The following is a 12,622-nucleotide window of genomic DNA, read 5'->3' as shown; positions in this document are numbered from 1 at the left end:
GGGGGCACGATCGATGCGGACGGGTGCCCTCCCCGGCCTGTTTTCGATCAAAGCTCCACTCCAGACGATGGCAGTGGCCTCACCCCTGCAGCTGCTGGTCTAGCCCCAGTTTCCCAGTGAATCTCCAGGCACAGCTGATTCCACAGGGTCCCTTCCCCAGGGGCTACGCGGTGTGGAACACCACTCAAACCCTAAAGGCCCGAGGATTCCCGCAGGCTGGGTTTGCGCCCTGTGCACACACACACATACACCCCACGTGCACACACGGGGCATTCCAGGGCCTTTTCCAGGGCAAAGTATGAAAAACGCAAAGGAGGAAAGAATCCCCCCTTGGGGAATAGAAAGGACCGGAATACCAACTGCCTTATCAGGCCTTGACAAGAGGGGTTGCCCAGGACGGTCCTACTCAGGGCATCACCCCTCCAGAGAGTCACCAAAACATTAAGTCCAGATTAACCCTGCTACCAGATTTCTCTTCAGCGCTGGCCACTTTCCAGTTTATATAACACATTAAAGCTGGAAGGGCCTTAAAGGTCATCTGGTCAGATGACTCACAGCGGTGGCCCTCACAGTTGCCCGGGAAGCCCCCAGCAGGTACCGGCCAGGGCCCCGGCCCAGCAGCCCTGAGCTGGTGGTCCGGAGGAGGCCAGGCATCGGCGTTTCTAAACCGCCCGCTGCTTCCCCTGGGCAGCCGGGGTCGGGAACCGGGCTCACGGGCTTGTCGGCGTGTTCTGGGCGGCCAGGACAGTCGACACGTCCTACAGCTACTGTGGAATGGGCCGAATAACGGTTTCTGCTTCCTGTAGCAAGGATTAACGAGACAACCTATCTGCGAGATGGGGCCATGATACCTCCCCGGCAGGGTTCTGGTAAGGAGTAAACAAAGCGAGCACTTAAAACACTTAGCAGGGGGGCTGGCGCTTGATAAATCCTGCCAGTGTGCTACCTCCCTTCCCCACGTTCCCCTCCGTCCCTCCTCCAGTTACAGGGTCCTGGGCTGTGGGTCCCAGAGCAATGCCTCCAACCTGCAGGCACGTGCCTCTTTGCAGCCACAGCCGGGCCGTCCCTCTCCTACAGAAGGGATCGGGGACCCAGTCTGTCTGTCCTCTGCCACCCCCTGAGAGATGAGAAGACGCCAGGGGGAAGTCTGGGGGCAAGAGAACCCCTGACTTGATATCCATAGCACAGCTCTCACTGGGGACAGAATGCCAAGGCCCCCGGGGACACCCTCCACAGCCACGGATGCTGACACGGCCCCCCCTTACGTTCTGTGTCGCACGCACCCCTCTGACATCTGGAGGGCCCTGGGCTCGGGGGCCAGATCACGGCAGGCACTGTACCCCCCAGCAATAACTTATCAAGAGCCATGTGGGGTGCTGAACAAGAATACAGGCTCTCACAGGAAAACGCTCACAATATGCAATTAGGACAAAGAATGAGCCATGAAACAGCATGTGCAATAAAACCACAGTTCTATAAAAAAAAAAATATTATGAATACTTGCATATCTGCATAGCAAAGAAGCTGGACAGAAACACGCGGTGGTGGAATTAAAGCTCGCTTTAGTCTGTCATTTTCTGTACTTTCTAATTTTTCTACGGTAAACATGTATGCCTATTATAAGAAAGCAAAAACAGAAGGAGGCGCATCTCTGGAAATGCTAAGCAGCCCATTGGCCAGCACGGGTCCCTCATGCCCTGGGGTCAGCCCCAGACAGACCATCACCCTGTGGGGACAGTGACAAAGAGCCGGCTTGCTGGCCTGGCTGAGCATCCGATCCCTGCATCTCATTTCATCCCCGCCCCCACCACACACACACACACACACACACACACACACACACACACGGCTCAGCAGCCTGTCTATCTTCCCACTTTACAGACAGGAAGCGGAGGCTTAAGCAGATAAGGCAACCCACGGGTCCCGGGTCACGGAGCTCATGCGTAGGGCGGGCAGGATCCAAACCGGATCCGGTGGGAGACCTCGGCAGGTTAAACCCCGGTTCTGGAAGCTGACTGGCCTCAGCCCCGGCTCTGCCTCATGTCAGCTCTGGGCTGACATTAGGCTGACGCCATGTCCCCTCGGCATCTGGTTCCACATCCGTAAGATGGGGATTTATAACAGTGCCCGCCTCCGAGGGGGTCACGAGGATTAATGAGATAAGGCAGGTAAAACTCTTAAAACAGAGCCTGGCATGTGAAAATAATACAGCCTGGCACAGAATGCCAGCGCCCCCTCCCCCCGAGGGCAGGGACTGTCGGCCTGGGTCACTGCAGCGCCGGGCACATCACAGGCATGCCACAAAGACGTGCGAGCTGGAGGCATGGGGGTGAGGGGCGGGGGGCGCCCAGCCAGCCCGCCAGCCAGCGGAATACTGGCCACCTGCACCCCAGCACTGTCCTGCACAGGCAGGGAGGGCTGCGGGGCGGGGGGGGGGGGGGGGGAAATCCGTTCCCTCGGCTTTTCCAGGCCTCTGGAAGCACAGTCTGTATCCCTTGGCCCGAGGCCCCTCCTCCATGTTCCACGCCAACAGCGTGGCATATTTTCTTTAAAAAGATTTTTTAATGTTTATTTATTTTTGAGAGAGGAAGACAGAGCATGAGCAGGGGACGGGCAGAGAGAGAGGGAGACACAGAATCCGAAGCAGGCTCCAGGCTCCGAGCCGTCAGCACAGAGCCCGACGCGGGGCTTGAACTCACGAGCCATGAGATCGTGACCTGAGCCGAAGTGGGACACTTAACCGACTGAGCCACCCGGGCGCCCCCAACATGGCATCTTTCAGTCTCTCTCTGACTGGGGTCCCTCCTGCCTGTCTCATAAGGACCCTTGTGGCTCCACAGGGCCCACCTGAATAATCCAGGAGGATCTGCCCCCTCTCAGGTCCTTAACTTACACCTGCCAAGTCCCTCTGTCATAGACAGTAACATGTTCGCGGGTGCTGGGGATTAGGACGTGGCACTCTTTGTGGGGAGTGGGGGGCATTATTCTGCCCGCCACAGCTAGGAGATGCGTGGAACGGACCACATAAAGTCCGTGCACACGTAAACTATTGGTGTTGCACCTACGCCTGGCACCAGGGATGAGAGAGGAAGAAGGCAGCGTCCTGTGGCTGCAGGGATCCAGGGATGGGCTTCACCAGATTCCTGAAAGGGGTACTCAGTGCAATGAATGGGGGTACGTGGGGACCTTTCTTCAGGAGAGACCGTGTGGCTCTTATGCTGGGTACTTTTGTGCTGGTACTTTTATGCCGGGATCCAAAGGCTATAGGTTTCCGGATGTGGAAACCCCTCGTAACCAGAGGTGGGGAGGAGGAAAAACAAAAACAAAAAAAAAATACAGCTTTTCCACTTCGGGACTGGCAAGGAGCCAGAGAGAGGCCTCTAATGGAAAAGGGGCCTGGTCCCCATAACCCTGTCACGAGGACATCTTCCTCTGAGGGGCAGTGACCTCTGCCAGGGCTCAGATTTCACACAGAGCCCTCGGAACAGGACGCGGGAGGCTGAGAATGCCCCAGATTTGTAGAAACAGTGAGTTTGAGGGCAAGCCCGGGAGCGTAAACAACCCCAGACTAGGGCTGTAGCCAGTCTATAAAGTCTTGAGTGATAAGCCGGTGACTGACTTCCGCCGGGGAGAAACTCCTCCGGGGCTGGGGGCACTCCAGCTTTGTCCAGCCGTTCCTCCCAAGACCCCCGTACTCCCCACATCCATGAGCCTCAGAAGCCACAGGCCGCCTCCAGGCCCTCCAGTGCCCTGGTTCCATCCATTCTGTTCAAATGCCGCTTCCCTGTGCCCGGCCGGATCCTCCCAGCACCGGAGGTGTCCAGGGAGGACGGGGCTCCCTGGCACCTCCGGGAATCCAGCTGCCCAACTGCTTCCCTGGAGTCCAGGCCCAGGTGAGAGCCTCTGACCAGTCCATCTCGTCTGGATACCCAGGAAGGGGCAGGACAGGTGCATCCAGGGAGCCAGTAAGCATCCCTGCAGCCCGGACAGGAGCCAAAAGCCTGACCCAGCAGGAAATACTAAGGCTGCAGGGGGCCCTGTTGGGATGGCAGCAAAACCGGGCAGGAAAAGCAAACAACCCCAGAGGGGGCCGGTGCCCTCAGAGGTAAGAGGCCCGGGCCTGAGTCCAGGGAAAACACAGGAAGCCAGCGACCCACACGCCCTTGTTTCTAGCAGGCACTGGTGTTCCGGGCTGCTTCGTCAGCCGGACTCCCCCGGCGAGAGCTCGGGGTGCTTGAGTGCATGGGCCTCAAAGTCCACCAGGAAAGGCCAATCCCACAGGCTCCAACAACGGACAGCTAAGCCGCTTCAACTCTAGCCTCCGTTCCTCATCTAAAAAGTGGGCAAGATCAATCATCCCATCTCCCGCGGCTGCGGTGCTGGGAGAGATCAGTTGCAAGATGATGTTAGCTCGCGGTATTAGCTCACCACCACCACCAGCATCAGTGGGACCAGCCACCCAGCCACGGAGAGCCTGCCTCCCACCGGCCTCCATCAGTGCCAGAGTCGAAGCCCGGGCTCCAAATTCCCATTCTCGTCTTCATGGAGACACGGAAAGTTGCCTTTCAGACCCCACTGGTCCTTCTGTCCGCCCGTGCCCACAATTCACTCCACACGATGCCTTCAGGACTCTCCTAGGCCAGGCAGTGTGCTAAGCCAAGAGGACCCGACAGCAAATACAATGCGTGCCTCCCCCACCCAAACCACCAGCGCCCAGGGGAGCCAACGTGCAGGCGGGAAGACATGCCTCCACACCCTTCTACCAGAGGGGAGGGGGCCGCTGGTACTCTGCTCCCCTTTACAGGAAGGGACCTCAGCCAGAATCACGTACAGGCAGTGCCGAGGCCACCCTGCTTGGCCCCCCAAGAGCCGACCGCTCGCAAACTGCTCTCTAAGAACTCAGAGGCAAAGTTAAATCCCCTAGCAGGCAAAATCCTCACCCCAATTAAATACACGCACAATCGGCTCATCCATATGGAACTGGCCACAACCCCCACCATGACCCGAAGCCTGAGGTTCTGGGTCTGCACCTGGAGTCCCCAGCGCATCCCTGGAGGACAGCCTGGGTCCAATGCCCAGCCTCTGGTTGGAGAGGCCCAAGGTCCTAGTCTCTGGGCTGAATGAACACGTACCATCTCCGTGTGACCCTGGCCGCCTAACTTCCCTGAGCCTCAGTTTCCCCACCTGTGCCATAGGTAAGGACAGGGTCTACTTCCTGCAGATGGGAGGCATCAGCGGGAGTGGGCACTTAGCTCAGTGTGCCTGGTACACAGTAAACACAATCATCATCACTGCCGTTAACTTTGCCGCTGTTATTGTGGTTGTTTTCCAGCAACAGATATGTCTCGTGCCACAAGCAAAAGCGTCACCAACGCCGAGCACTTCGAAGGTGGCTCTTGACCAGCAGCAAGGACGGACGAGACCCCGGTTGTTCTCACTCCTTGCGACTGTTGGGCAGGGTGGCCTGACCCTCAAATCACCCCAGGGGCCTCGGCACCGTGCACCCAGAAACACCAGCAGCTCTGTTTACCCCGTAGACGCCCGGCTGCCCCCCTCCGGCCAAGCCGGTGAAGGGACCAGGAAGTCCACAGGCCTCAAAGTCAGACACGGACCCAGTGCCCCCGCCAGGGTACCCGGACTGCCAGTCAGCCTCAGCCAGCCTCGCCACCGCCCACCCCGCAAGTACGATTCTCCTCCCCGCACAGACTGGGAGAGCTGGGGTAGCTGGTTGCTGAGAGCCCAGTCAAACCCAGGTCGGTCTGACTCCCAGGGTACGGAGCCCAGCCGGCTCCCTCGACAACCAAATCTCAGCCAGGACCCAGAATAACAACAGCAAACACATCCGGGGCGGCCGGCGCATGCCAGCCAGACTGAGCACGGGATCAAGGTTACATGCGCCTCGTGCAAGTCCTGCAAGAGAGTAGATTTATGATCCCCATCTTACCCCTGGGAAGTGAGGCTCGGGACAGGAAGCCACTTGCACAATGACGCACAGCTAAGCGCAGAGCAGGACTCGAAGCCAGCTCCGCGTGGCTCAGGGCCCAGGCTGCCGGGTGATTCAGGACCCGGACGCCAGCCCTCACTTTACCCACCTCGCTCCTGCCTGGCAGCTGGCCGGCGGGGACGAGGACTGGCCCGCTTCCCTCCCCCGCTGGGGACGAGGGCCCGGATGGGAGTGCGGTGGCTCTGAGGCTGCAGCAACTCCAGGACCTGGGCGGTGACCCCAACTCTGTTGTCAGGAGCCTCCCGAGGCCAGGTAGGCAGAGGGACCATTTCCAGACCCGCAGGCAGGGGCCGTGGAGGAAATGCAAGGAGGACTGGTGAAAATGTCCTCCGCTCGGACGTCTGCTTTTTCAAAGCAGCGTCTGCTGAGAGACTACTGTTAGGAAAGTCTAAAGACAAAAAAAAAGGACAGCAAACTTTTTTTCCTCTTTCCCTTAGACAAAAAGGAGGACAGTGATCTGAACGGATTCTTCTCCCAGAGGACTCCAAAGTAGAAAATCACCCCCCAGGCAAGGAGCTGGAAGTGAAATAAACAGAGACCCGGAAGGGAGGGGTGCCACTGGGAGCAGACAGAGAGCACTGGACGAGGAGTCCGAGGCTGCCGGAGTCTCACCGCATGACCTTGGACAAGTCCTGCCCCCCCAATCTCTCCATCCGGGAAACTAAGGGCAGGAAGAGAGGCCCCTGAGGACTCCGGCCAGGACCGAGGCTCTGCAGAGGGCTTTGCCCAGTCAGGGAACTCAAAGGTGACATTTATTCAAGCCAAGTGTTGGCAAGACTCACCGGGCAACCCAGGCCCAGCCCCAGAGGCTGAGGCACTGAGCACACGGTCTCCGTCCCTCGGGCCCCATCACTGGGAACACCCAGACAGGAGGCGGAGTAGAAGCAAACGTTTACAAGGTGCATATTTAGTGCGTCCTTCCACCAGCCTCTCCTATTCCACGATGCTCCTAGATGGGTATTACTTCCGCCTTACAGATGGGGAAAGTGGGGCTCAGAGAGGTTCACGGGCAGCCCGAAACCACCCATTTGGAGAAGAGCTGAGTGGGGATTTGAACCTTCGAGAGCTCACGCCCTGGCGCCACCAGGAGATGGTGTTCAAGGGGGCTAGGGCTGCTCCAGGGCGAGTCCCAGGACAGGTAAGGGTGCTGCAGAGGGGCGGGCGGTGGGTCAAGGCCGAGGCTGGGCCCCTGTGCCTGAAACACTCTCTGAGCTACCTGCCCAGTGGGACTGATGGAAACAACATGGTAATTAATGGCAGCAGCTCTCAGGCCACTGGGTCCCTGCCGCGGCACGGCGCCAGCACTGGCCAGACACCCAATCCGGCCTCCGGGACCCACAGAGAGAAGACGGGCAGGGACAGCCCCGAGTGGGCAACGGGGTTCTCCTGGAGGGTGGTCTGAGGGAAGCAAGAGCACCAGACCTTGAGGGGAGCGGTGCACTAGCTCATGGCCGGCTCCCCTTCCCACCCCCCTGCCTCGGCCAGTAGCTTCCTCCAGTAAACTCTCTTCCCCGACCCTCCCCTCTCCCTGAGCTCTCCTCCTGGGCCCCCTCCCACCGGTGTCCCCAGTTCCCTGTGCATCCTTCTCTGGGCCGCTCTCCTGTGTCTGCATCCCCGACTAGACTGCCTTTCTGGCCAGCTTCCTTCCTGGCCCACCCTGGAGGGCTCTAACCCCTGGGAGAGCAGAACTCCCCGCGTGCGCGCAGGTGCAGGGCTGCTGATTCAGTTCAGATCCTCCGCCAGGGAGGAGAGGCCGGCCCATACCTCTGGCCCAGCAGAAACCCTCCCAGGGCCCACCCACTCCAGATGGCAAATGCAGGGACATTTGCACTTGAATCCAGGGCTGCCTTGGCTCCAGGGGGCCCAAGGCGGCAAAATGCATCTCTGAGACAGCCAGCCTGGAGACACCTGCCTGAGTCTCAGTCCCCCTGGCTCCCCACACCAGGAAGACAAAAGGAGACTCAAATACCCCTCCCCCCAACCAGGGTGGCCAGGATTTAAAGCCCGGGCCCCAGGCCCTCAATCCACCACTCAGAATTCCTTTAGAGGAGTGCCCTCTAAGGTCCCCGAAGCCAGGCAGCAAGCAGCAGTGAGCCAAACCCTGAGAACCCGCTGCTTGTAAGACTCCCAAGCCCCAAATGTGAAGCCCGCCCCAGAGTTGGCTGGGGAGGCCACAGAGGGGATGGCTGACGGATCTTGAATGCGTCCCTCCTTAGCCAAAGACCCATCCAAGCCCTCCTGGGCACAGCGCCACCCTCTCTCACACCTCCTGCCTGGTGTCTCTTCCTCCAACCGCCAAAGCAAAGGAACAAGGCTCACTTACTGTGTCTGGGGTGGTGAGGCTACCGGGTCTGGGTCTGGGTCTGGGTCTGGGTCTGGGTCTGGGTCTGGGGGAAGAGAGCAGAGGAGAGCCTGTCAGGCCCGAGGCTGGTCTCTACCGACTGGGCCCATCCCCGCCCCCTTTCCCAGGTGCCTCCTGGGCTCCTGCCTCCCCTCCCCCAGCCACTGCACCGGCTGTCATTAAGCTCCCCAACCTGTCCTACCCGCACCACCCCCACTCCCACCCCCATGGCCCATATCCCAACTCAGACCAGAACCAGCCGCCCTACCTGCACTGGGCCTGGCCCTCCCCCCCGCCCCCCGCCACCCCCAGCTCCTCAAGGAGCCCCTTGTCCCCAAGCCTGCAGGAGGTTCCTGCTAGTCCGGTCCCCAGTCTCTCCCAGATGACACAATACGAGAGCCCAGAAGCTGCCATTTAACACCAGGCTTATCAGGGCACTCCCACCCCTAGAGCCACCCTCCGGGACTTCTGGGAGCCTCCTTCTCTGGTTGGTGTGATTCCCTGGGAGCAGCTGCTGAGGAAGAGGGGCTCGGGAGACACAGCCCTGGGCACCCGCTGTGTCCAAAGCACAACCCCGGGGCCAAAACCACTTTCATTATGATGTGTCAAAGTGCACCAGATGCTGCAGGAATGCCTGGAATCTCCAGTCCCCAAGGGAAGCGGTGGAATGCAACTTCTTCTCAATGGTTTTTCCCTTCTTGCTTCTGGGGACCGTGGTGGGGCCTGGGAGGCATCACTGGGAGCCTGGATCTTCCACTGGCTCTCTGTAGCCCCAGCGGACCGGAAATGGGAGGCCCCAAGGCTCCCCCAAAACACCTTACCAGCGATGGGGGCGGCGTCCCAGTGGATCAGTGGGGCATCGATGTCCTTCTCGGGAGCAGTGCCCGGGACGGCCAGGCCAGCGCTGGTGTCCTCATCATCGTCACTGTCGTCAAACTCGAAAGCCTCTCCAGGGTCGTCCTCCGCCTCAGGGGAGGGGCCAGGGCCTCCAGGAACCAGCTGATCTCCTGGAAGGGAGGAGGAGTCAGCGGCCGCGGGGTCAGCAGCCGGGGGTCAGAGGCCACAGGGCCTGGGGTTTGGGCAAGGGGGGTATCTGCAGCGGGTGAGCGGCTGGGGTCTGAGCGAGGGCAGTTCCCAGAGACTAGAGTAAACCCCTGCCCGGGGCCAGCCGGCCCTCCTGTGCTCCGGAAGTGACCTGTGGTTCGGTGAGGGCTCGAAGCAGGTGGGCAGCGGACAGAGGGGAGGGAGAAAGCCTTCACGGAGAACGCGAGCACATCCACACTCGGACGCACGTCTTTCGTGCCCTTGTTCCCTATTTCCCCATTTTGTAAGCAAGGGGGGCCTTTTAAATGCATCTGCTCGCGTGCGGCTGGGTACACACCGTCGTGCGTATCTCCATGTGTGTACCCATGTGCTTTTCATACGTGTGAGGGAGCACACACACGCTTGGCCTGCACACCGCAGCGGCATAAAACACGGCCGGCCGCCTGCAAGTGTTTGGAGCCATGACCCCTGCCATCCATCAAAGCTCCACCGAAGCAGAGCCCTGCCCCCACCACACCCCCTCCTCGACTCAGCCCTGTTTTCTCCATTCCTGGATGACCTGCAGTGATGTGACTTGTGCTCGTTTGTATTCCCAGACGGACCTCAGATCCCTGAGAGCCCCTTTTACCGTCCCCTTGAAGGGGACAGGTCCTGGCCTGGCCTGGGGTAGAAACCCAGAAACTTCTGTTAAACAAGAAAAGGAACGGATCGTCTCTCCCAAAGAGCCGACCGGGCGCTCACCTCTCCACCTACATCACTGAGCTGAGGTTCTCAGTCTTCCTCGAGGGCTCCCTTCCTAGAACCTGGGGCTGGACAGCGCCTCAGGCTTTCACTTCGCCCTCCCCTCCGGCCTCTTGCAAACCCGCTCCAAAACCGAAGGGCAGTGACCACCCCTCCTCCGGCCGCCCTGAGCAGTCCCGCTGTACCCAGCTCACACCGTATGATTTAGAGCACGACCTTCGGTCCTGCCTGGGACCCCGACGTGCTGTGTGGTTCCGAGCAAGCCACTTCACCTCTCGGAACCCTGACGCCTCCCTCTGTAAACTGGGGAATAAAAACACCCCATGAGGCCGAGAACGTGAACTGAGAAGCAGGTCCGGGTCTGTCGGCCTCACTGCTACTGACTCTGGGGTCACAGGGTCCTTGTGGTGGGGGCGCTGGAGGAGGACGTAGGGCCGCAGCCCCGGCCTCCACCAATTAGAAGCAGACATTGCCCAACGTCCCCTGGGGAACAAAATCACCCCAGGTTGAGAACAGACAGGGTAGATGGAGCACCCGGGCACCTGTTGTAGGTACGGCCCCTCCCAGCCTGAGATCCTTGAAGACAGGATCGCCTGGTCTGTGGACTCGGCCCCAGCAGGTGCTCGGGGCGGGGAAGGGTTAGTAAGAAGGCAGGGAGGTGCATGGAGCAGAGAGACAGCTGGAGGGAACAGCAGACAGACTGACGGGCATATCCAGTTCCAGCAGTCTGTCGGACTAGAAAACTCCACCCCTTCCCCCCGCGACCTGGGAGCTTGCAGAGCAGAACATTCCAGGTGCAAATGTACCAAATCCAGGAAGTCCCCTCGTCAGCTGCACTCCAGCTCATCCTCCCTCCCCCACCCCCAGCCGGAGACCACTGAGGCGGGGGCCCACCTCTCCTCCTGGGAGCTTAGGGGGCCCCTCGGGCCAAAGTCAGCAGGATGGACCCTTCCGGGCCATGATGTGGCCAGGGGCGCAAGCCGCTCCCCCAGGTCAGGGAACCAAACCCTGGTGGCGAGCCCGAAATGTGCCCCCTGCAGCTCCCTGCGTAAGCCTCACGACCACCCCCACTGGACTCAGGCCACGGAGGTTCGAGCGGCACAGTGATGTACCTAGAGTCACACAGCAGGTAAGCGGGGAGCCGGATCTGAGCCCCGTTCTGTCTTAGCTCCCATCCTACATGCTCCACTGAGCCCTGCTGCCCCCTTGGATGCTGGGTGGGCCCTGAGATGATGAACTGACACGAGAAATCCCGGGGCTGAGTCAGAAGCCAGGTTAGTAGCTTTCATGTTCTGGCTCTCAACCCGCTGGTGAGTCACAAAATCAATTAGGGGATTCCCCGGGCAGCCTTTTGTTTCATTTTTGAAATGCTTATTTGAGATATTTTTAAATATTTTAGGTTTATAAAGTCACACTTGGGATTACTCTCGATATTGCTTTTGACAGTTCTGTTCCAGGGTATATATACACACACACGTACAGGTGGTCTAGAACCCTCTACCGCTCTCCCCTCGCTCGCCCCACACAGCCACACTGGTCTCCTTGCTACACCGTGAACGCGCCAGATGTGCTCCTGCCTCAGGACCTTTGCACTTTCAGTCCTGGGGTCCGGAATGCTCTTCCCCAGGCATCTTCTCCTGCTCTCACCTCCTTCAGGTGTTTACTACAGGTCACCTGCAGGTGAGGCTGCTGTGAGCGAACCTGCCCACAGAGACACCCCGGGACTCCCCATTTGACTCGCCTGCTTTACTTTGCCCTACGGCCCTCGTCAGCAACGAGGTTTGACGCTTTTATTTTACTGGGCCCTCACTAGAACATACGTGAGCTCATAAGGAATTCTGGTCTGTTTTGTCCACTGTCACCTATATCCCCAGCATCTGGTACAGTGCCAGCACACAGTAGGTACACAGCAAGCATCTGTTGAACACACACGCGCACACATACGTGCACACACACACTCCTGTTGCCATGTCTATGGGTTGTGGTATTAAAAGTTTGAAAACACCACAGGGCACCTGGGTGGCTCAGTCGGTTGAGCGTCCGACTTCGGCTCAGGTCATGATCTCACGGTTCGTGGGTTCGAGCCCCGCATAGGGCTCTGTGCTGACAGCTCGGAACCTGGAGCCTGTTTCGGATTCTGTGTCTCCCTCTCTCTCTGCCCCTCCCTGGCTTACACACTCTCAATCTCTCTCTCTCCCTCTCTCTCTCTCTCTCTCTCTCTCTCTCTCTCTCTCGGTGCCCTTGGCCCCTGCCCACTTGAATCTGCCTGAGAGGCGGCAGGGATACCGTGTGCATGACCAGTGTCACAGGGTGACTAGGTGACTAGGGTGTCACAGGCAGACCACTGGGCTCCAACCCCAGCTCTCCTAGATGCTGCCTGAGCATCAGGTCATTTTATCCGTACAGGCGGCGGCTTCCTGACCCATAAGGAGGACAGTGACAGTGACTACCTCACAGGCGCACAGAGGGGGCGGGGTGAGGACGGGAGGGCG

The 12,622-nt window shown here is 59.4% G+C and overlaps 1 protein-coding gene across 7 annotated transcripts in view; it reads right to left on the bottom strand.

The window, feature by feature from the left end:
- The window catches only part of ARHGEF10L (Rho guanine nucleotide exchange factor 10 like), a 144,160-nt gene that overhangs the window by 93,950 nt on the left and 37,588 nt on the right, over positions 1 to 12,622 (bottom strand). For all 7 annotated transcript variants that reach the window (XM_042993796.1, XM_042993797.1, XM_042993798.1 and 4 more), the window contains exons 3-4: positions 9,167 to 9,352; positions 8,328 to 8,391 (exon numbers count right to left, since the gene is read on the bottom strand). In XM_042993796.1, coding sequence (XP_042849730.1) covers positions 8,328 to 8,391; positions 9,167 to 9,352 — 250 coding nt within the window. The remainder of the gene's footprint in view (positions 1 to 8,327; positions 8,392 to 9,166; positions 9,353 to 12,622) is intronic.

This window comes from Panthera tigris, chromosome C1, assembly GCF_018350195.1.
Source record: "Panthera tigris isolate Pti1 chromosome C1, P.tigris_Pti1_mat1.1, whole genome shotgun sequence".
NCBI classification, from domain to species: Eukaryota; Metazoa; Chordata; class Mammalia; order Carnivora; family Felidae; genus Panthera; species Panthera tigris.
The sequence above is the reverse complement of the archived record's forward strand: the minus strand, read 5'-3'. Positions and strand labels throughout refer to the sequence as shown.